This window comes from Zootoca vivipara, chromosome 6 (genome assembly GCF_963506605.1).
Source record: "Zootoca vivipara chromosome 6, rZooViv1.1, whole genome shotgun sequence".
NCBI classification, from domain to species: Eukaryota; Metazoa; Chordata; class Lepidosauria; order Squamata; family Lacertidae; genus Zootoca; species Zootoca vivipara.
Genome location: NC_083281.1, coordinates 19619709 through 19644296, shown reverse-complemented (window position 1 = coordinate 19644296; position 24588 = coordinate 19619709). Strand labels below are relative to the sequence as shown.

The window sequence follows — 24588 nt, the reverse complement described above, 5'->3', positions numbered from 1 at the left end:
TAATTGGCTATTCCCTGCTAGCTAGAACCTCTGGTACTAGAACAAGAGCCATCCCACAGGTCTATGGTCCTTTCCAGGCTGCAAAATTATTTTTCCCCACTTTTCACTAGACTATTTATCCACCTTTCATCAAATTCATTTCATCAAATAAAATTCAATTAACACCAGAAAGACAAATGTTACCTCAAAAACTCTAGCAGCCAAAGTATTTAATTTTTAGATACCAATACTGTATAGGGCTTGCAAAAGTGTTAAATGTCAAAACATTTTAAAATCCTTGGTTAGTGGAGTACCTGAAATCCCACCACCACCACAGTTTGCTCTTACACTCTCACTTGTGCATTCCCATTCTACTAAAAGTATGGAAAAAGTCATAATTCCATTAAGGTATCAGAAGTGGGTGGGAGGCAAGTTTCCCTATATTTTCAATTCCCATTTTTTTGCATTACACTTAAGGTACATGGTACCTAAAGTCTCAGCTGGATTCTTCATTTGTTTTCCTAGGTGGATTTCCATGGCCAATTTTCCTTTAAGACCTGTGCTCCAGAAACTGAAGCAGCTCTCTTTTCCTGTAGCTATGACCTATGGTGACACAACAGATATTACTATTACACCACTCTGCGGCAGAGATGGAAAGTAGGAAAGAAGAGTCATTCTACTGGCTTTGTTAGGTCAGCAACTTTTGGCTCTTTCTGTGAACCACGCCCCACTCAGCCAAGATGCCTTGCCAGCTGCAAAGCATCCCTGAATGGCAAGGAGTGGTAAGTGAGATGTGCCCTACACTTCAGTGTGCATGTGTGTGTTTGGAATCAAGCGCCTCTGTGCCACCACAGGGTGTGGGAAGTTCCCAAAGCTGTTTCCTTTCCAAATTCCCCCCTTGTCCCACCCAATCCCTTTTCCTTCTATGTATTGTTTTTTTATCATAAGCCTGAAGACAGGGGGTGTCTTTTTCTTAGTAAGTCTCCCTAGGAGCATTTTTCAGCAAAAAAGCAAGGTTGAAATACTTCTGATTTAAAAAATCACTTTTTTGTGCTGTTTCGCTATTGCGGGTTCACACATGACATGGGAGGAGAGTTACTTACCGTATTTTTCCGTGTATAGGACATGGTTTTGTTTTGTTTTTACGAAAAAATTAGGTTTGAAATTGGGGCTCGTCTTATACATGGGTAGTGCTGAGGGGTGTTTTCTTAATTTGGAGGCCCCAAAAATAAGAGGCATCTTATACATGGGGGCATCTTATACACAGAAAAATACAGTATTTCATTTATCTGTCACTTTTTACAATAAAAAAATTCAAAGTGATATGACAATAAAATTACAATGCATATAAACAATAAAAAGAAAAACTTGGAAGCCATGACAACACAATAAACAGAAACTGATCATCCAGAAACCAGGTCCTACCCATACTAAAAGATGTGTGCCACCATAGGGGGCTACATTAAGAAATAAACAACAACAACAACAAAATCTAACAATGGACAAAGAGGGCACCAGGCACATCATCTTAAGAAAAGCATTTTATAGATTGGGGAAGGCACACCAACACAAAGGCCTTTCCTTTTTGGCCATCCTCCACCCCTCCTTTGGGTGGGGAACAGAAGAGAAGGACCTCTCATGAAGACTGCAGAGTCCCGGTTGGTTCATATGGGGAGAGGCAGTCTATGAGGTATTGTAGTCCTGAGCTGTACCGGGTTTTAAAGGTAAAAACTAGCACTTTGAACTGAGCCCAAAATCTAATCTGTAGTCAACACAGTTGGGTTAAACTCCCCATGCTGAAGTCTCAATCCAAATCCCCCACTTCTAGTAAAGGAAAACACACACAACAATGTTGGTTGATCCTGCTGCGGCTGCCATGTGTAAGTTCAGTAGTCAGTATTTGCATTAAAAAAAAAAAACTAAAAGAAGGAGTTAGCAGTCAGAGTACTCCCTCATGAATTAGCTCTGGAATGTGCCTAATGATGCTGTTGCTATTGCCAGGGACATCAGATGAAAGCCATGCAATGACGTTTGGGTAGCCCTGGTATCAATATTTTCAAATATATTGCATTCTCTATCAATGTCAGGTTATCAGATAATGTTTTTTAAAAAGAGGTTTCTTTAAAATTCACTTTATCTTAAAAATAGTTGTTCATAATATTCTCTCCAGATGAGGAAGTTGGCAGGAAACCCGGGGAAGATGGACGCGCTGCACTAATTGAAAAGTCACAATATGTAGTGTATGACTCAACTGCAAGGAGGTTTCCAGCTTGATAAAAAGGGCTACACAAGGGCAGGTGTTCTATTATTTTGAGCTCAAGAGAGGAGATTAACTCACTCCTAGCCAACAGCTTCCCTTGAAGACATCTGTTGAACCATGTGGCCCCAGGAAACTTCCCACCCGCCCAACTCCCCCCCTCCATTGTCTATACCCCATTCCTAGCTAAAAAATGATCACTTCCTGTTTAGTCTGTTTCCATATAACTTCCTCCCTCCAGAGCTCTGGTGACAGAAGGATACGTAGAACAATACAACAACAGGGGGAGGGGTGACAAATTATTTTCAGACACCAATGACAGAAGAGTTTTTCTGCCAAAGACATTAGAGAGCATATTAAGAAAATAAACCAGGTAATTGAAACTTAACAGTAAGAGCCTATGCCCTATCCTTTCCATTCATCACCATTCATGCTGGACAGACCACCGATTAATATGCTCCATGATGGCTATCAAGATTATACCTCAACACAAGCTTCAAGGAAGGAAACCAAGGCACAAAATGAACACTCAACCCTTGAAGATTAAGTGGGATTGCTTCCAAATGACTCTTAAGAACCATCTGATTTCTTTTTAAAAAAATAAAAAAATTTAATTAATTTTTCCAAATAAACAAAAAAAACAACCACAGAAAGCTGATTACATTTTATTTTAATTTCCCCCATCTCAGCCTTTTGCTCCACCGAGCTGTGACTTCCCTCCCATCATTCGGTTTTATTTCTCACTCCTGTCTCGCAGTTCCTTTTTATAAACATGGATAAGTTCACTTCGTAGGATTTATTTCAGTCCTGCAAGTGTCTTTGAACTTCTACAGTTCTTCTCCATATAGTCAATAAATTTACTCCATTCCCTCTGGAACTTTGTCTCTCCCTGGTTTCGAATCCCGCAGGTCAACTTTGCCAGTTCTGCATAGTGCATCATTTTCGTTTGCCACTCCTCAATCGTCGGTATCTCCTGTACTTTCCACCTTTGGGCTAATAAAGTACTCACCGCAGTTGTAGCACACATAAATAATCTCTGATCTCCCCTTGCTATTTCCTCTCCCATTAAACCTAATAAGAAAGCTTTGGGTTTTTTGGGAAAGGTGTACTTAAACATCTTTTTCAACTCATTATAAATCATTTCCCAAAATCCTTTTACTTTCTCGCATGTCCACCACATATGGTAAAACTCACCATCTGTATCTTTACATTTCCAACATGCTTTATTACTCATCCTATACATTTTAGCTAATTTCACCGGTGTTAAATTCTTTTGAGGAGGCGCTGCTCCGTGCGGCGCTGCTGGGCGCTGACTCTGCAGACCGGCTCCTTGATCCAGTGCTCCGTACAGCGCAGATCAGTGCCGACCCGGCAGGCCGCCGGATCAAGGAAGCGGCCTGCCGGGTCGGCACCCAGCACCAGATCGAGGAAGCTTCCCAGGGCGGTGGTTGGGGAGGGGAAAGAAAGAGGGAAAGGGTGTCGGCGGGGAGACAAAACGTGCAAGTCCTCTCCCCTTTTTTCCTCCTTAGCCGACTTGCGAGCATTTTACAGGAACAACCAACGTGAAAAGAAGAGGCAACGAGCCCGGCCAGCGGCGTTTCCCTCCCTCCAACTCCCCCCCCCCATGGAACTTCCCGACACACACCCTTTAAACTTTTGGACAGAGGCGTCCTCCGTGCTGTGCGCCCTGAGCCAGTGGGACCCAGCAGCAGCAATGCTGGCCGCGGTGAGGAGGGGTACTTACAGTAATAATAATAATAAAAGACACACACACACACACCCCGAAAATAAGCCATAGGCTTGTTTTCTTGAGTAAAATCAATATAAGACGGTGTCTTAAAATGTGGGAAACACGGTACCTGCTGAAGTCTTCAAAGTGAGCGGAATTGAACTTACACAACTTCACAAGCTCATCAAAAAATCTGGGAGAGAGAGGAGATCCCAGCATACTTTAAGGATGCAAAAATTATCAACCTTTTTTTAAAGAAAGGTGATAGAACGGATAGCGGAACCTATCAAGGCATCTCTTTATTAGCTGTGGCCAGCAAAATTATTGCAAGGATCTTAGCAAACCATCTCTTAACTATATCCGAAGCAACCCTTCCTGAATCCCAAAATGGTTTTCAACCTTCTAGGGGGACAGTGGATATAATTTTCACTGGTGAACAGCTTCAAGAAAAATGCAAAACAAAACCAGGCATTTATCGACCTGATTAAGGCTTTCAACACTGTAAATTGTATTGTCCTATGGACTTTCCTTCTGAAAATTGGCTGCCCAGATAAATTTATGAACATCCTTTGGCTCCTCCATGATATGACAGCAACAATCACAGATAACAATGGCTCTCAAAGTGAACCATTCACAATGGGATCAGGTGTTAAAAAGGGTTGTGTTATCACCCCAACTCTAATGATCCTACACTTTGTCAAAGGAAAACTCCCCACCGGGGCAGAAATCATATATCGAACAGATGGAAAGCTCTTGAGTAAGGTGAAAGTAAAGAGTAAGGTTACCATAACCCAGCGTTTCTCAACCGCTGTTCCGCGGCACACTAGTGTGCCGCGAGACGCTGCCTGGTGTGCCGCGACGTGCGGCGACGAGAAGGGCGATTTGCATTGTCACGTGCCTGGCGGCCGCCAATATACAATACTGACCCGCCGGAAACCAATATTTCTCCTCCTCTTTCCCAAAGCTCAGTGCAAACGAGCCTGGCGGCACAGATAATATAGGGCGGCACAGAGTTAATTTTTTTAAACTTTTTTAGTGGTGGTGTGCCTCGTGATTTTTTTCACGGAACAAGTGTGCCGTGGCCCAAAAAAGGTAGAGAAACACTGCCATAACCTACGTTTTGTTGTTGTTGTTTAGTCGTGTCCAACTCTTCGTGACCCCATGGACCATAGCACGCCAGGCACTCCTGTCTTCCACTGCCTCCCGCAGTTTGGTCAGACTCATGTTCGTAGCTTCGAAAACACTGTCCAACCACCCCGTCCTCTGTCGTCCCCTTCTCCTTGTGCCCTCAATCTTTCCAAACATCTGGGTCTTTTCCAGGGAGTCTTCTCTTCTCATGAGGTGGCCAAAGTATTGTGGCCTCAGCTTCAGGATCTGTCCTTCAAGTGACCACTCGGGGCTGATTTCCTTCAGAATGGATAGGTTTGATCTTCTTGCAGTCCATGGGACTCTCAAGAGTCTCCTCCAGCACCATAATTCAAAAGCATCAATTCTTCGGCGATCAGCCTTCTTTATGGTCCAGCTCTCACTTCCATACATCACTACTGGGAAAACCATAGCTTTAACTATGTGGACCTTTGTTGGCAAGGTGATGTCTCTGCTTTTTAAGATGTTGTCTAGGTTTGTCATTGCTTTTCTCCCAAGAAGCAGGCGTCTTTTAATTTCGTGACTGCTGTCACCATCTGCAGTGATCAAGGAGCCCAGGAAAGTAAAATCTCTCACTGCCTCCATTTCTTCCCCTTCTATTTGCCAGGAAGTGATGGGACCAGTGCCCATGATCTTAGTTTTTTTGATGTTGAGCTTCAGACCATATTTTGCGCTCTCCTCTTTCACCCTCATTAAAAGGTTCTTTAATTCCTCCTCACTTTCTGCCATCAAGGTTGTGTCATCTGCATACCTGAGGTTATTGATATTTCTTCCGGCAATCTTAATTCCGGCTTGGGATTCATCTAGTCCAGCCTTTCGCATGATGAATTCTGCATATAAGTTAAATAAGCGGGGAGACAATATACAACCTTGTCGTACTCCTTTCCCAATTTTGAACCAGTCAGTTGTTCCATATCCAGTACTAACTGTAGCTTCTTGTTCCACATAGAGATTTCTCAGGAGACAGATGAGGTGATCAGGCACTCCCATTTCTTTAAGAACTTGCCATAGTTTGCTGTGATCGACACAGTCAAAGGCTTTTGCATAGTCAATGAAGCAGAAGTAGACATTTTTCTGGAACTCTCTAGCTTTCTCCATAATCCAGCGCATGTTTGCTATTTGGTCTCTGGTTCCTCTGCCCTTCGAAATCCAGCTTGCACTTCTGGGAGTTCTCGGTCCACATACTGCCTAAGCCTGCCTTGTAGAATTTTAAGCATAACCTTGCTAGCGTGTGAAATGAGTGCAATTGTGCGGTAGGTGGAGCATTCTTTTGCGCTGCCCTTCTTTGGGATTGGGATGTAGACTGATCTTCTCCAATCCTCTGGCCATTGCTGAGTTTTCCAAACTTGCTGGCATATTGAGTGTAGCACCTTAACAGCATCATCTTTTAAAATTTTAAATAGTTCAGCTGGAATATCATCACTTCCCCCCCCCTTGTTATTAGCAGTGCTTTCTAAGGCCCATTTGACTTCACTCTCCAAGATGTCTGGCTCAAGGTCAGCAACCACACTACCTGAGGTGTACGAGACCTCTGTATCTTTCTGGTATAATTCCTCTGTGTATTCTTGCCACCTCTTCTTGATGTCTTCTGTAGGTCCTTACCACTTTTGTCCTTTATTATGGTAATCTTTGTACGAAATGTTCCTTTCATATCTCCAATTTTCTTGAATAGATCTATGGTTTTCCCCATTCTATTGTTTTCCTCTATTTCTTTGCATTGCTCGTTTAAGAAGGCCCTCTTTTCTCTCCTTGCTATTTTTTGAAAATCTGCATTCAGTTTCCTGTATCTTTCACTATCTCCCTCGCATTTTGTTTGCCTCCTCTCCCCCGCTATTTGTAAGGCCTCGATGGACAGCCATTTTGCTTTCTTGCATTTCCTTTTCCTTGGGATGGTTTTCCTTGCTGCCTCCTGTATAATGTTACGAGCCTCCATCCATAGTTCTTCAGGCACTCTGTCCACCAAATCTAAATCCTTAAACCTGTTCCTCACTGCCACTGTGTATTCATAAGGGATTTGATTTAGATTGTATCTTACTGGCCCAGTGGTTTTTCCTACTTTCTTCAGTTTAAGCTGGAATTTTGCTATAAGAAGCTGATGATCCGAGTTACAGTCAGCTCCAGGTCTTGTTTTTGCTGACTGTATAGAGCTTCTCCATCTTTGGCTGCAGAGAATATAATCAATCTGATTTTGATGCTGCCCATTTGGTGATATCCATGTGTAGAGTTGTCTCTTGTGTTGTTGGAAAAGAGTGTTTGTGATGACCAGCTTGTTCTTTTGACAGAACTCTATTAGCCTTTGCCCTGTTTCATTTTGAACTCCAAGGCCAAACTTGCCAGTTGTTCCTTTTATCTCTTGATTCCCTACTTTAGCATTCCAATCCCCTGTAATGAGAAGAATATCCTTCTTTGGTGTCATTTCTAGAAGGTATTGTAAGTCTTCATAGAATTGGTCAATTTCAGTTTCTTCAGCACCGGTAGTTGGTGCATAAACTTGGATTACTGTGATGTTAAAAGGTCTGCCTTGGATTCGTATCAAGATCATTCTATCATTTTTGAGATTGCATCCCAGTACAGCTTTTGCCACTCTTTTGTTGACTATGAGGGCCACTCCATTTCTTCTACGGGATTCTTGCCCACAGTAGTAGATATGATAAGTCATCCGAACTGAATTCGCCCATTCCCTTCCATTTTAGTTCACTGATGCCCAGGATGTCAATATTTATTCTTGCCATCTCATTTTTGACCACATCCAGCTTACCTTCCTTCATGGTTCTTACATTCCAGGTTCCTATGCAATATTTTTCTTTACAGCATTGGACTTTCCTTTCGCTTCCAGGCATATCCGCAACTGAGCGACCTTTCGGCTTTGGCTCCTCCGCTCTTCCTCAGTAGCATGCTGGACGCCTTCCGACCTGAAGGGATCATCTTCCAGCGTCATAACTTTTATATGCCTGTTGTCTTTGTCCATGGGGTTTTCTTGGCAAGGATACTGGAGTGGCTTGCCGGTTCCTTCTCCAATAACTTACATTATAGAGCTACAATAAGCTGATGACAACGTAGTGTGTGAACACTCAGAGGATGACCTCCAAGCCATCCTAAATATCTTTGCAGAAGCCTACAGATAGCTTGGTCTATCACTCAACATCCAAAAAACCAAAGTGCTGCACCAACAAGCACTAAACAACCACTCAGCAGTGCCACAAGTGTCAATCACTTCTCCTCCCTGGGTTCTTCCAAAAGGGCTGACATTGATCCTGAAATCCAGCATCGCCTGAGCTTGGTGAGTGCAGCTTTCTCCCGACTGAAAAGCAGAAGCCTGGGACATTCACAGGGAAACCAAAATGCTTGTTTAAAAAGCTATTGTACTATCAACCTTATTATACTGTATGCTTGTGAAACATGGACCACTTATAAATGCCATCAGCAACTCCTCGAAAGATTTCATCAACGATGTCTCCCAAAAATTTTTTACATATCACTTGGGAAGACAGGAGAACTAATGTCAGTGTACTGGAAGAAGCAAAGACCACCAGTGTCAAAGCAATGATTCTTCAACATCAATTTTGTTGGAGTAGTCATGTTGTTCGGATGTATGATTATAGTCTTCCAAAGCAACTACTCTATTCTGAACTTAAAAATGGAAAGTGTAATGCTGGTGTCAACAAAAGACGTTTAAAGACTCACTCAAGGCAAATCTTTTAAAAATGTGGTATAAACACCAACAATTAGGAAACACTGGCCAGCGAGCGTTCCAATTGGAGAACAGCCTTTACCAGAGGTGCCATGGACTTTTACGACAGTTGAACTCAGGACGAAAGGGAGTTACAGTATATGCTAAGAGGAAGGCATGTTTGGCAAATCCTCACCACAATCAACTCCCACCTGGAAACCTATGTCCCCACTGTGGAAAGATGTGTGAATCCAGAATTGGCCTCCACAGTCACTTACAGTCTCACTGTTAAGACCGTGTTCATGGAAGACAATCCTCGGTTACAAATGATTGCCAAAGAAGAAGACTATTAAATCTGTCATTTAATATAAACTGCCTTTTATCTCAAAACAAAAAATTAAAAAAAAATCCCTTCCAGTAGCACCATAGAGACCAACTGAGTTTGTCATAGGTATGAGCTTTCGTGTGCATGCACACTTCTTCAGATACCTTTTATCTCTTTATGCATTGTGTGAGAAATAAATTAGTAGCACCTTAAACATTAGGGAATATTTACTGATATTTTTGACTTCACAGGATAAGCCAAACATTTAAGTACCTAAAAACGTAAGAGCAGCTGTGCTAGATCCAACAACAGAAACATCGATTTCACATGAAGCATCTTTACAAATGGATATAAAGTATGTGATGCATGAATTTATAAGGTCCCAAGATTGGGTTATTTATATAGCATACATGCTAGAGCAAATTATCAGTTGAAACATTAAGATCCATACAAACATCAGCCAAAAATGGCAATACAGCAGAAGGGAGTTGTTATTTAGTCTAGTAAAGGTTAAAAAAGGTCAGAACCCTCTTTAAGGGCAGCCTACAAACAGCACATTGCAATAGTCCAATCTGGAGATTATCAAGGCAGGGATCACTGTTGCAAACTTCTCTTCCTCCAGGAAATGCTGTAGCTTGAAATAGGCACTCCCAAGCAATGGTGGATCAAGGTGCACCTCCAAGCTATGCACCTGTTCTTTCCAGGGGAGTGCAAACCTGTCCAGGACAGGTGGTATTCCTGCTTCCTGGTCTCAGGAACTTTGAAGACACAGCACCTCCATCCTGTTTGGATTCAGTTTCAATTTGTTGGCCCAACTCCAGTTTGCCACACACTTTTTTGCTCATTCTTTCACACTGGACATATAAAAAACTTCGTTGAGCCAGAAGTTAAGTCCCCCATGGCAGATTATGTACCAAGATTAAACTAACTCTTTAGGAAGCTGGCCGCATTAATGCAAAGATGTACTGCCTAAAGCTACAGAAGTTCCCCCACCAACGCAAACAAATCCAGCAGGCAATGCAAACAGGACTATATATTTGATCATGGCCTTAAGAAACAACAAAAGGAAGAAACAGCAAAAGGAAACCTACCTTTTAAAAGCACTGATGATTTGCAATCAACACCTCAGCAGAAGAAAAGAAAAAAGAACTAGTGCCGAGATGAGATAGGAGAGTTATAATTGTGATGACTCAAATCAGTGAAAAGCTTTCACACTGTACATCATTTTAATGATGTACAGCACAGCAGGAGGAAAGTCTAATACAAATCTCAAAGCTATGAATTCCCCCCTGCTTCTTAAAGTAGTAAATGGGATGCAATATTAAGTGGCAAAAGCATGGGGGTTCAATCAACTGGCAACATTTCTCTCTGTTCGCCAACAGAAGCATTAGTAGAAAAGTGATGGAATACCTAGTGCTCTGCAGCTATTACTTCAAGGCTGACTATAAAGTGAAACAGGCTTGGGATTCCAGCCTCATTTCCCTGGCCAGGCTGCCCAAGGGAGCAAGACACAACTATCTAACTTGGAATGAAAACCTAGACCAAATCACAAAACTAGTGTAAGGGCTCAATGTAGCTACAGTGGAACCTCAGTTTGCGACCGCCTCTGTTTACGACAAACTCGGAGAGCGACCGCCGTGGACCCAGAAGTATTTACATCTGGGTTCCCGCGCACGTGGATGTGCAGAAGCGCTCTATCGGCGCCATGCGCAGAAGTGTGCCTTTGGCGAGCGATGGACTCGGGGAGCGACCGGCTCCCCGGAACGGATCATCGTCGTAAACCGAGGTACCACTGTATGACCTTTTCTAGCTACACACTTGACCAAAACGGAGGCATGGGCAAAAATGGCATGCAGCCACCAGAATATATGCCAAGCTCCCCCTGCTCCTGAACATTTAAGACCTGCACACAGCTTTCTGCTTTGAGGCCCCAGCAAAACAGATGAAAATGTGAATAAAAATGCACACTCCATCACAATAAAGGAAGGGCTGAAAGCTCAGTGGCAGAGCACATGCCTGGCAGAGAAAGTTTCAATCCCCAGCAATTTCAGTTAAAAGAACATATGAGAACTGAGAGGAAGGCATTTAACATCTTTGCTCCACCAGCAGCTCCTCCATCAGCCCCCAGGGCTGTGAAAGACAGCAGCAGCCGCCACCCGGCAAGGAGGTTCTGGCCTTCTTTAACAGCCAGTTCCAGGCCAGGAGACTCAGTTGCAGAATGCAGTTTGTTTGAACATCAGAGAACTGGGGTGGGGGGGCCTTACATACACACACCTTTGCCCTGCTGCAGTGACTACTGTGTCATTATCTATTTTATTGTGTTTCAAATATCTAGTAAGCCGCCTCAATAGCTTCAGTTAGTAGGGAGGGCAAAAATACTGTTTTTGGCAGCCAAAAGGATCAGAAAGGAAACCCTGGACAATATAGCAGTGAACTGTAATGGAGAGGCAGAGATCTAAAGAGAGACTAGTTACAGGTAGGTAGCCGTGTTGGTCTGACGTAGTCGAAACAAAAAATAAATAAAAAATTCCTTGCTGTAGCACCTTAGAGACCAATGACGAACTTACCGGTAGTTGGTCTCTAAGGTGCTACTGGAAGGATTTCTGTTTGTTTGTTTCAACTAAATAGAGACTATAAGTTATGCTTTGCCTGTATTTTTTTATTTAGATTTGTCATGGCCAATGGCTAGTACAATAAAGTTATTTGGATTGGATTGTATTGGCATAAATAAATGGGACAGGCAGCAAGTGATGGGAAAGACCCCTGCTTGAGAACCCTGGAGAACTGCTGCCAGTCAAGAGTAGACAACACTGAGCCGAGATCAGGAATAGCTAATCTGTGCCCCCCCCCCAAAAAAATGTTGTTGAGTACATCTCCCATGCTGACTGGGGCTGCTGGGAGGTGGAATCCATTAGCATTTGGAGGGCCTCAGGTTAGTCACCTGAGCCTACAGAGGACTCAGGTTAGTCACCTGGCCTACAGAGACAAAGTTTTACCTTGTATGAGGCAACTTCCTAAACTCTCATAATCACAACCAGGGACTGAACAAATGCCTCAGTCATCAAAAGGGTTAAAAGCAAGAAGTCCCTGCTGGAAATACCATCGCATCAGTGCTTGCCAGATGTCTGAGTCTGCTACCCTCAGCCAGGCATGTGTCTGTCATTAGGGAGCCATTAAAATGTTACACAGCAGCAGCAAGCAGTCCAGCGAAGAGAAAGCAACACTATTCCAGAGATTACCTTCATTTAGGCTAGTGAATTCTTAACTAGAAAAAAACATTAAGGAGTTCTCTGCGCTACACATTTACACACATGCAATCACATATGCCAGATCATAGATTTCACCACCAGTACTACTGAAGCACTAAGCAGAACCATTTGAAGATCTATGACTATCCAACACAATGGAGCTTTTCTTCATACTCACTGCATTGTCTTTAAATGGCAGGCCAGCCTCCCAGTTCCTCTTGCATGCTTATAGCTTCTATAAAGCAGCAGGTGCCTGAACCTCAACCCAGCATTAAAAGGATTGCAGCAAAAGGACTGCAGAGAATGCTGTTTATTATTTATCAATATGTTAGAGACTCATTTGGAACCTGCCTTGGGACTCCTGCTTCCTGGCTCGTAGCCAATAAGAAAAGGGTGTGGGAAACCGTGCATAAAGAATACACATCATATTCATCATACAATCAAGTATCCACCAAATGTTTAATGGGGTAGGCCAGTGGTTCCCAATTGGTGGTAACCCACCCAGGGGGTTTGTGGCACCATTCACATAACAAAAACTACCACAGATATATCAAACTTTTCAAAAGTAGGGGGTCCATGGCTTGGGTTTTAGAAAAACAAGGGGTCCGCAGTACTTAGCTAATTGGGAACCACTGAGGTTGACCATTTCACATACCCTTCTTTGTCTTAATTCTTCAAGGAGGAGCTTGAGAAAGAAGTACAGTATAGATTTGACTGAGACAGGAGGATGGGGGACAAAAAGAAGTGAGTATTGCCTGAAATTTGACATAACATTTATGTTTCCTAACAAACCACATTTGCTAGCTCACCTTAAACCAGGGGTAGGCAACCTCAGGCCCGTGGACCGGATGCGGCCCAATCGCCTTTGAAATCTGGCCCACATATTGTTTCTACATGAGAAGAATGTGTCCTTTTCTTTAAAATGCATCTCTGGCGCGTTACCTGCCTGGTGTTTTTACATGAGTAGAATGCATGCTTTTATTTAAAATGCATCTCTGGGGCATAGGAATTCGTTCATTTCCCCCAAAAAAATATAGTCCGGCCCACCACATGGTCTGAGGGATGGTGGACTGGCCCATGGCTGAAAAAGATTGCTGACCCCTGCCTTAAACCATGGCTTGTTTTTGATTTGCTGATACTGCTCTGCTAGGGAGCAACAAGCAACTATCTGTGGTTCAGACCACAGATAGGAATTCCACAGAGCAGGAATTGTTGAGGCATGTGTGCCAGCACAGTAGTGGTTCACAGTAAACTATGGTTAAGGCAGAAGGTCTGACTTATTATGTATTAACATGGGCAGTGAGAACACTAGATCACTTTGTAACAATTTCAAGAAGTACAGTGGTCCCTCGACTTACAAACTTAATCCGTTCCGAATACACATTCGTAGGTCGAAAAGTTCATAAGTCGAAAAGCGGTTTCCCATACGGAAAAAAAATCGGAAAAATTTGTAAGTCTAGGAAACCGCATTTAAAATTTGTAAGTCGAGGAAACAGCATTTAAAACCGCCAACAGTTTCCGTTCGGATGTCGAGTAATTCGTAAGTCGAGGGACCACTGTACTCTGAAGAGCAATTCACACAGTGAAGCTCATAACCAGTACAGAGATGTGAGTTGCATGTCAAAGGCAACAGGGAGCTGTAACCCAGTTTAACTACCACTCTACACTGTGCAATCACCATATTACAATGACATAATTCTAATAAATGCAGAATGATTCCAAGAGACATTTTATTCAAAAGGACTATATTCTTAGTTTTACACATTCTAGTAGGAGGAACTATCTTCAGCAGGGTCCATATAGTTAAAGCTATGGTTTTCCCAGTAGTGATGTATGGAAGTGAGAGCTGGACCATAAAGAAGGCTGATCGCCGAAGAATTGATGCTTTTGAATTATGGTGCTGGAGGAGACTCTTGAAAGTCCCATGGGCTGCAAGAAGATCAAACCTATCCATTATGAAGGAAATCAGCCCTGAGTGCTCACTGGAAGGACAGATCCTGAAGCTGAGGCTCCAATACTTTGGCCACCTCATTAGAAGAGAAGACTCCCTGGAAAAGACCCAGATGTTTGGAAAGATTGAGGGCACAAGGAGAAGGGGAGCACAGAGGATGAGATGGTTGGACAGTGTTCTCGAAGCCACCAACATGAGCCTGACCAAACTGTGGGAGAAAGTGGAAGACAGGAGTGCCTGGCGTGCTCTGGTCCATGGGGTCATGAAGAGTTGGACACGACTGAACAACACAACAACAACAACAACAACAACAACAACAACAACAACAACAACAACAGTAGGAGGAACTATCTTCAGCAGGGTTAGAGTACAGAAAAGGAAATAAACGCCTGTTCTATGTCATAAATGTTCTTAGCTAAAATATTTTTTGGATGAAACTGAATGTTGAAGTTCTGGGTTTTCACTATCTTGACATAGATTAAGTGAGCTAAGCATCCAAATAAGGCTTTCATGGTCAACTTAAGGAGACTGCCAACATGAGGATCAATTAGTGCCAATGGGAAGGTGTGTGCTACAAACCTGCTTCAATAATGATCTGGGCCATAGCCAATTAGTTAATTTCGGAACAGTGAAATTTGGTAACATTCTTGCTGTGATCAATAGCGGAGTCCAACTGACCTACTAGACTAAGCAGTTTATAGTTCATTGTAAAAATGCAGTATTATTTTGTTGCCATTAACAGAGAAATCTAGATAAAATTAAGTTACTGTCTCTGTACACAACTGGCTTAAGACCATATGCTGAGTCAGCTACTAAACTTGTGGCCTAAGAATGCAGATAGAAAGGGGAAGAGATTTATTACTAAAAAAAAATCAAAAAAAAAAATCAAAGTGATTGAAACAAGAAGAAATCCGTGTACAGGGACCTGATAGAGGCAATAGAGCATTTAAGAATCTACGCATGTAGCAGGGGCAGTGTTATAGTAAGATTAGAAGACTGCCTAGTGCAAATACAGTGGTACCTCGGCTTAAGTACACAATTGGTTCCGAAAGTCTGTACTTAACCTGAAGCGTACTTAACCTGAAGCGAACTTTCCCATTGAAAGTAATGGAAAGTGGATTAATCTGTTCCAGACGGTCCGTGGAGTACTCAACCTGAAGCGAATTTTCCCATTGAAAGTAATGGAAAGTGGATTCATCCGTTCCAGACGGGTCCGCGGAGTACTTAAATTGAAAGTACTCAAACCGAGGCGTACTTAAACCGAGGTATGACTGTATAGGCAATGATTTTGGGGAGGGAAATGCACATACATAAAAGAGGAAAGTGTAACGATATTAACAGAACACAGCTGAGCTGTTAAGGATGCAATGCGTCACTGATAAATGTACAAAGCTTGAGGAATAAATTAAGCCAGAGAACAGACCAAGCTTACAATTTGAAACTTTGCCATCATCTCTACCAACATATCCCTTCCAAGAGTTTGTGAACATGTGCTTACTTCAGTGATGAGGAACCTCCAGCCCACAAATGACTCATGATCAAACAAGGGGTCCAAGTTGGCCTACAAGGCAATTTTCCTTAAACAATGCCCACTTGTTCATCAGCTAATGTCACTGGGTGCCATTATCTGATGGGCAGAAGAGTGGTATTCAATCCTTGCAGGGAACATATTGGGCAAGGGTGGGGCAAAGCAGACCCTTGCTGCCATTAAGATTGAACCCTCTGTTTAGCAACTGGTGAGCAAAGAGTTCAATCCTGCTGTTTGGCGGCATGTGTTTGTTCCCCTGCTGGAAACAGGGAAACGTAGCAAAAAGTTGTTCAGAAAGTTTTGCAAACAGACCTGCATGGTTCTTTAAACCTCTGGTTTGCAAACCGGGACTGTTTGCAAAAAGGGCTCTCAAGCAGTCCTAAGCTGCACTTTTAAGTCCCAACACTTGGGACTTCCAAGTGCAACATCACCCAACAACACTATAATAACATCAGGTGACTGACAGGTAAGCAGCCCTGCCCATCTGTAAAATTTGCCCCTTTAAGGGTAGGGAGCTAAGGATCTGGCCCATTACAGTGTTTCTCCGAAAATAAGACACCGTCTTATATTTATTTTTCCTCAAAAAAACACACTATGGCTTATTTTCAGGGGATGTCTTATTTTTTCCTCCTCCTCCTGCCGTGGCCAGCATTGCTGCTGCGCCTATCACTATGTCTTATTTTCGGGGTATGGCTTATATTCCTTGAATGCTTAAAAATCCTGCTATGGCTTATTTTATGGCTACGTCTTATTTTTGGAGAAACAGGGTAGTCAGAAAAAGTTCTGCACTCCTGATAGACATTTTGCCCCATTAGGACAATCTAAGATTCCAGGGAAGAAAGCTACTGTTCCAACACACTTGAAGAAGTACAAGTAATATCATCTGCCCTGGAGCAAGCTGTACTATCTGATGAGATGTTATGAAAATAATCTGCAGAATTTGGAACCTAAGCTCTACAGATTGCTCTTTGAAGACAAAAATGTACTCAGAAGATGTCTGCTAAATTTAAGTCTAGACTGACAGTGAAAATACATGGGACACTGAGGCAGAAGATGGAGAGTCAAACAACATATGAGATGGGAGCTCTGTGAATAGATCTTTCAACATCTTTTTCTATTATAAAAAGCAACTGTTGCTGTGTATGCTTTGGACCAGGGTCGCAAAAAAGATGGGGGATAATTTTAAGTTAAGTACCAACTGAGGTAGAGAATTTGGAGGGAGGGAAATGCAGAACATCAGTGCTCAAAACTCCCATTGTTCTAAGTGCATTTTGTGACAGGGAATTTCATTAATGCGAGCAGTTTCTGAGCTCTGGGCGCAGTACTGTGCCTAAGATTTCAGATTAAAACTACAGAGTAGAAGGAAAGGAGGGCTTTTTTCTCCCTCCCCACTTCCAGCTACTCTCTGAAGACTGGAGAAGAGACCCTCTTAAGAATATTGGGGCGGTGGGCAGGGGAAGGACTACACCATGCGAAAAATCAACACAATATTTTAGCTGCAGTTCATTCATTTTCAGCACTGCTTGTTATAAAAAGTGCACCTGGATTCTGTTGCTGCACCCATAACCTAGGTTTAAGGTGCCATTTAGTTCCTAGCTTTTGTATCTCATATTCTAACACTGCCTGACATGCTAGGTTTTTTAATTATTAATATTATTATTAATTAAATTTGTATACCGCCATTCATCCACACATCTCAGGGCGATTCACAACACATTGAAAAGGAATAACTATTCATTTTTTTTAAAAAAAAAAGTATGTCTGTACCAACCTTATTTGGTTATCAAACTTAGCATTAAACTTCCTGTGATTACCACTTGCAGATCTGCATAGTTGTTAGTGTTGCTGAAGCTACAAACCACTCCAGGTGATGAGAAAGCATGTCTGTGATGACTTCCAGGCTTTCCTAGTAGACTGGTGAGTAGGTGCTGCTGCTTAAACAAGGCTGCTTTTCAGAGCATGCAAACATTGAATAGCCTCATATTTTAAGACCCATTGAGAAAGTTGCCTGTTGCTACCTTCCTTAAGAGCTCAAATATTAACACTCCTAACTTGAATGAATATGCTATTTAAAAAGTGAGATGCCACCAAGAGCTCACTCCACTCCATTATTTATTACCTAAAAGTACAGCTCTCCTCCTATTTGTCTTTTTTTCTATTAAGCAAGTACTGCCAACAAGGCTTGAAATTCACAAAAGCTTTCAATTTACTGTTCTTGCATCAGCTTTTAAGCTTTACAAGTTATGTCTGGCAGTTAATTTGTGCTCCCTCTGCTGGCTATGCAGTAGGTTAGCACCTTCAACCCAACCCTTTCCCCTCGGCCTTTGAATGCATTCCAGTCACAGTTTTTGATTGTTTTCTGAGGGGTAAGCTAACACTTCTAGATATTACTTCTACGCTTCATGAAAATACTTAGAGGGCTGACCTCCAGTCTCCCTTGCACGTCCAAGTCTACTCTCTTTTTACTGGAAGTTCAAAATAGGAGCTGTGGTTTGCACACACTGTCTACACCAGAAGAGTTAACGGCATTCACATTCTTTCTTATTAACATTTGCTTTCCTACTGGGAGATGCAGAAAACCATCGTGGGATTCAGAAAGAGGAAATTAGGCTTTTAACTTTTTATATTTCCAGCTCCCAATGTATTATGTCATTACAGAATTCTGAAGCTATCTATCTATCTATCTATCTATCTATCTATCTATCTATCTATCTATAACCTGCAAGAAAAAGAAAGCTCCAAGCTACTACTGAAGCTTCCTCAAAAGGGGTTTTAGCAGTTCAGTCTGCCTTTGTGTTTTTTCTCTCTTCCAGGAACAGGGCTCTAATGCCAATGAAGAGAAGTATACCCTGCTGGCAAGAGGACAGCTGCTGCAAGTATGAAATCACCACTGTTTTGCAAAGCAGTCACGACATTGTTTAAAGAGACAAAAGTCTTTGCATAAAAGAAATGAACCTACTTCTGTTCAGTAGCTGTTTGTGTTGTAATGGAAAAAACCCAAATTAAGAAAATAACTCAGTGAAAGAAAAGTTTGAAATGTAGAGATAAATCTTACATGAAAAATAGCTTTCCACATATCCTATTTACAAGATTAAAAGCTGCTGTTTGACTGGCTTCTCTGCACATTCTGGATGGGATATTTCAAGTCATTCAATTTTAGAACAACAATGAAGCTCCCAAATAGTAAGTTTAAACACAAGCTTCACACTGCATGCCAGACAAATGTTCTTCAAAATTCTCTACTCCATAAGAAGGAATCAGCTGCTACTTGTTCCTAATTTGCTTTTAGAAGGTGGACTTGAAATGAAAAATGGAATGTTAAGGGGGGAAACAATTTATAATCTTTCATTACAACACATTTTCCACCCTTATAAAGCAGACGCATCTAATCTATCATCTTGATTAGGAAAGGTCATCAGAAAATATTCCCCCCCCCAAAAAAAAAGGAAAAAGAAAAGGAAAATGCACATTTGTTTTCAGTTTCCAAACAAACCCTGGAAAGAATTTGATGGCATCCTTTACAATTTTCTCTCATATACTGCTGAATAGGTAAGAGAGCTGTTCATACTTCATACAATTTGAATGTTTGTACTCTATTGTAACTCTGATTATCTTAGTAAAAAACCTTGAAAATTAAAATTAAAAACACATAAGTATTAAGTTACCTTTGTTGTCCTCCTCAAGCTACGTAAGATGTTTCTTTTCCTTGGATCTTCATCAGTAGTCTCATATGGAATGACGGCATTATCTCCCTTATATCCTTGGGAAGTGTGGTCTTCTTCTTTCTTCCTAATTGGCCCCAATTCATCATCACTCCCTACACTGAAACTGGTCCTGTAACTGGCAAATCTCCCAAGCCTCGTGCATCTTGTCCGATACAACACTGGTTTACTAATGATGGACACCTTCCGGCCTCGTTCTAAGGAGCTTGTGTCCATTTCACTGTCCGACCCATTGCCGCTGCCATTGGACTGGGTTTTGTTAATGTTACGAATGGTGATGATTTTGCCTTGGGTGCTGTCGTGAGGCACAGAGTAGATATTTTCCTCCTCATTTCTTGGTTTTACTACTGCATCCATGGGTTCCGCATAATCAGAAGGGTCAAAGCCATCTGTAGGTGGCCACGTGGTAGAAGACATGGACTTCCTCTGTGCATCCCTATGCCCTTGATCCAAATAGGAGAGGTCCCCCTTAATATCAAAGTGGACAGGGGGCTTTGGTTTCACTGGCGGAGGTACTTTGTTGTTCAATTTGCTTTCAAAAGTGCTCATAGCAGAAAAGACAGAAAGACCATCATTCCCCTCTAACTCCATGGAAAGTTTAGAAAGATCTTTGGACAAATTGGGCATGGATGTGTCATCTCTGAAAGGGCTGTAGGTTGGAGGCTCAATATCTTCTTCTGAATCATGAAGGTTTGAATTACAGAGAGGCGAGCCAGCCCGGGGTGAATTGAACACTTCTTCTGTGGTGCTGCATGCTTCAGCAGCATTATCATACATGTGGGTAGCTTCAATGATGTTTTTTCGCTCCACCACATCTTTGAAAAACAGATGAAAAATCTCTAGTTTATGTTGAGGCTGACTACAAGGTATGGTTGTAAACTTTCCATCTATATCCTGGGCAATTTCTTCTCCCTCAGTTAACTGTTCTCTGCTTAAATCATTGTCTAAAACATCTATTGAGCCATCAGTGAGTGCCACTATCTGAACAGGGATAATGTCCTGCACTTCACAAAGAAAGGCACGTAACATAGCCAAAGATGCTTTACGTTTAGCTGAATAAAACAAAATGTAGCCATGGACCAACCAGCTTTTCCTAATGCTAAAAGAGGAATGGTATGAAAGCAAGGAGAGTTCTATACGCCTCTTGTGTGGTCCTATGGGATATTCAAGTAAGACAGAATTGCTGCTTCCATACTGGGAAGGCCTACAGGTTTGGGACTGAAGAATAGGTAGAATAATATCATCTGCATTAAAAGGATCTCCGCACAACAAGCACATGACAATCCGAAGGTCAATATCGGCCAGATCTTTAATGCTTGCTGTTGAGCTCATAAGATTTAAGTTTCGCTTTGAGTCCAGCAAGCCTTTCAGAACTTGACTGATCTGCTTTTCATTAATATTACGCCCATATCCAATGCCAGTAGAAGCAGGGTCGAGGAAGACGCATTGTAGCTTACTGGCAATCTGCTGTCCTTGCTGTATTAAACTGTGTAGTGTTTCTCCACTGGGATCTCCTCTCTTGTTGACCAGAATCAGAGTCAGAGGAAGATGAACTAAGTGGTTGTCCCTTCGGCCAAGGGTTGACTCTCTGCTCTTTTCAATACTTTCAACAACGTAAGACAGAGATTCCTTAGAGTTATAAAGGCAGAGGCAACCATGCGGCTGAAATGTTGGTGTCTGGAAAGAATTAACAGGAAGTCTGACATTACCCTCTATAGGTCTCAAGGAGAGCTCATACATCTTCCCATCTATCACATACTTGTCATCATTTGTGCAAAGAGCTCGAATCTCATTTGCTAGCTCACGTGCAAGTCCATCTTTACCAAGAATGACTAGATTGATTCTATCTATATTGGAATCTGAAAGCAAGTTTTTCTGATTGCGATCAGATGGCCTGATAAACCTGGAACTTATCAAGTGCTCGATTTTAGCATCTATGCAAGCTGGACAGCTGGGACAGGTTTCCTTTGTTGGGTGGTAAACAAAATGAATGTGTTTCAAGATCAGGGCATCTCGTTCAGCTTGCAGCTTTTGTAGTGCTTTAAATCTCTGCTCTTCACCCAACACATCCTGGATGACACCCATTTTCTCCTTGCTTGGTTTGGCATCAAGCTCCAGTTCATAGAACAGTTCTGAGTATTCTAAAAGCAGTTCCTGAAATTCTTCCTTGGCCCTCTCTATAATTTGCTTTTGATGCCTACTGTAAATATCCATGTAGACAGACTCCTCAAGCCACATATAAAAATCCTCGTTCATGATGAAACTGCGAGCTTCTTCCCAAGGTTTTCCTGGTGTTATGAAAGGGGAAGTTTCCAAATTCTCTTTGAAAGACCTTCTCATTTCTGCCCTTTTCCTCTCGTTCCTCAACTTCTCTAAGTGGGCCTCATAGAGCTGCTGAGCAGGCAGAGTCTCCATCAGGTCAAATGGAATGCGCTCATTCTCCATGTTATCTATATGGCTGGTGGCATCCCAGGGGGTCTCTTCAAGAACAACAAACCACTTTAAGAAGTCTGGTTTTGTCTCCAGCAGCTTCTCCATTTTTATGCTGCTCAAGTGGTTTATTTCATCCAGGTCTGGAACAAGGGCATCAAAAGCAAGGGGCAATGAGGCAAGGTACATCTTCCTCCTGCGCTCTATATGTTCTTGTTTGAGGCGATGAATGTGCTGCAGGAAGAGCTTCTTGGCTTTCTGCGTCCCTTCCAGATACACATAATCCTGATACTCAGGGGAGGACTGCATCTTCCGTGAGACATTCAACCAAGTCTCGTTGTGATTTTTGACAATGCGGCTCACCAGCCACTCGTACTTATCTTTAGCAGCAGCAATCTGCTGGCTCTGCTGCTTCAAAGCCTCAAAGTAAGGGATAATTTTAGTTTTGCCCCTGCTTTTGTCGATCAGCTGCACTAAAGTGCTGAAAGCCAAGTCAACGTTCACATTGGATCTGGCAGACGTCTCCACCACCTGGAGATTCTTTTTGCTTAAGGCAAAAGTGTGCGCATCTCTAATGTACCGCTCCACTCCTTCATCACACTTTGTCAGAACCACCACAGTGGGCTTTTTAGTTTTCGTGAGTTGATTGTACAGGTTTGAAACAAACTTGAGCTGATCATCAAAGTTCCTGTTCATACCCCTGCTGACGTCGATGCAGAGGAGAAAGCCGTCCACCAGCAGCTTCCCATCTGGCATCTGCTTCTGTTCAAAGTCTTGCTCCAGCCCAAGCTGATCAGTGCAAAAGTACATGAGCTTTTCAGCTGATGCGAGTTTTGTCGCAGCCGCCCTTTTGATGTAGGGCTGCAGGGCTGTGCTGCGGTGGGGCTGAAAAGTCTGGTCATCAATAAACTCAGTCTGCTCCACAATATGCATTTTACATTCCACACAGTCCTCCAAAGAACGCACAACATCTCCCCAATACAAGAAGTGGTCATTGTTAACCACCCTTCCTCCAAAGTCACTGGTGCTGAGAACCGAAGTGTGGTCCAAATGGAAGTCATCTGCCCTAGGCCGTACAAACCGATTGCACAGGCAAGACTTCCCAATGCCACACTGCCCTTTCTCTTTTTCTGTCCCAGACAACCCCACCACACTGATGTTGTAGGTGGGAATGCGAACATCTTGTTTCCTTGCCATCATCATCATCCAAACATCCTGCCACACTCGGCTTCTTCCTAGAGTATTAGAGTCTGCCGCACTCCCATGCAATATCAAAAATGACTGGGTGGCTGTTAGCGATCCAGGTGAATCATCTCCAGGACAGTGAAGGTGGCTATTTCCCTGCTGCATGTGCCATCAGCAGCTCAGTTCTCACTGATCCTCAGCACTGGATAGACAGCATTTGCCCCTAGAGAAAAGAAAACAAACACAGTCTTAGGATGATTAAAGGTATAGCACTAGTATGGTTTTAAGAAAGATCTTTAGCACAAACATGAGATAAAAAGAGAAGTTATGCTTTAAATGTATTACGAAGACAAATATTAAAATAGAAACTGACTTTGAGGCTGTGTTCTGAAAATTGCTCCTGGAATTCTCTCTCACACACACTACCAGGAAACAAGTAAAGAACACCCCTTGTACAACCCTCTTTACAGCCCTAATATCCTTTCTCATTTTAAAAGCAGCATAAAGGGGGGGCAGTCGGTTCCACAGGCATTTTTTCCACTTCCCCTTTCTGTCCTGAAAAGGAAATGGGTTCCCTGTTATGGGGCGCAAACCTGAGTGCTAGTAATGCTAATAAGTATTCTATATTACAAACAGCTTCCAAGGCACTGTCTCTATAGGCAGGAATGCTGCCCTTCTTGCTTTGCACCAGGAAGAAAGAGGAAGCAATTGGAAGACCCAACAATGCAATACCCCAAAAGCTGCTTGTGCAGTTCTCTTGATTTTAGGAAGGATGGAAAGGAAAAAGACTTGCATACAGCTTTTAGGAAGTAGCTCTATTGACCCTTCCAAGAATTTTTTTTCTTCATGGTACGATGCAAGAAGAAAACCCCACCCACAGCCTCTACAATGCAGCCCTGTTTTAACGCAGGGGAAGTATCATGGAGGGCTCCATTTGAGATAAGCCTTGTACTAAGCATATTAGCCCACTGCTTGTCTCTCATTGCTTCTGCCAGTTCTGTAGGGGGAGGGGAATGCATTGGGGGCCAGAAAGAAGTGATAGCAGAATGAGGGACAGAAGGGGGGACCATGGAGACACAAGATAGGAGCTGTGTGGACAATTATCCTATATAATATTGAAGTCACCTTCTCTTGGCAAAAGTCCTGTGTTTTTAAATGGTTTTCTGACAGGCAGAAATTGACATGTGAAGCTTTCTTTGGCATCAAAAGGGCAAATTTGGACCTGTTGAACATTCACCTGCTGGAAGGCTGTTGGAGGCACAGATGCCCTGGCAGGGAAAGAACATACCCTTAAGTATTCTGATTTCCTTTTGCAGAATGTCTGTCTACTCATATTGCTCAAGGTCAGCAAGTCCTTGCAAGAGGACTATCACTTTGTTGTTTGAATTTGTTCATGTTATTAGGAGAAGCTTAAAAAT

The 24588-nt window shown here is 42.5% G+C and overlaps 1 protein-coding gene across 1 annotated transcript in view; it reads right to left on the bottom strand.

The window, feature by feature from the left end:
• The window catches only part of ARHGAP35 (Rho GTPase activating protein 35), a 101139-nt gene that overhangs the window by 42736 nt on the left and 33815 nt on the right, over positions 1-24588 (bottom strand). The window contains exon 2 of the mRNA XM_035120790.2: positions 19499-23393. Coding sequence (XP_034976681.1) covers positions 19499-23335 — 3837 coding nt within the window. The 5' untranslated portion in view covers positions 23336-23393. The remainder of the gene's footprint in view (positions 1-19498; positions 23394-24588) is intronic.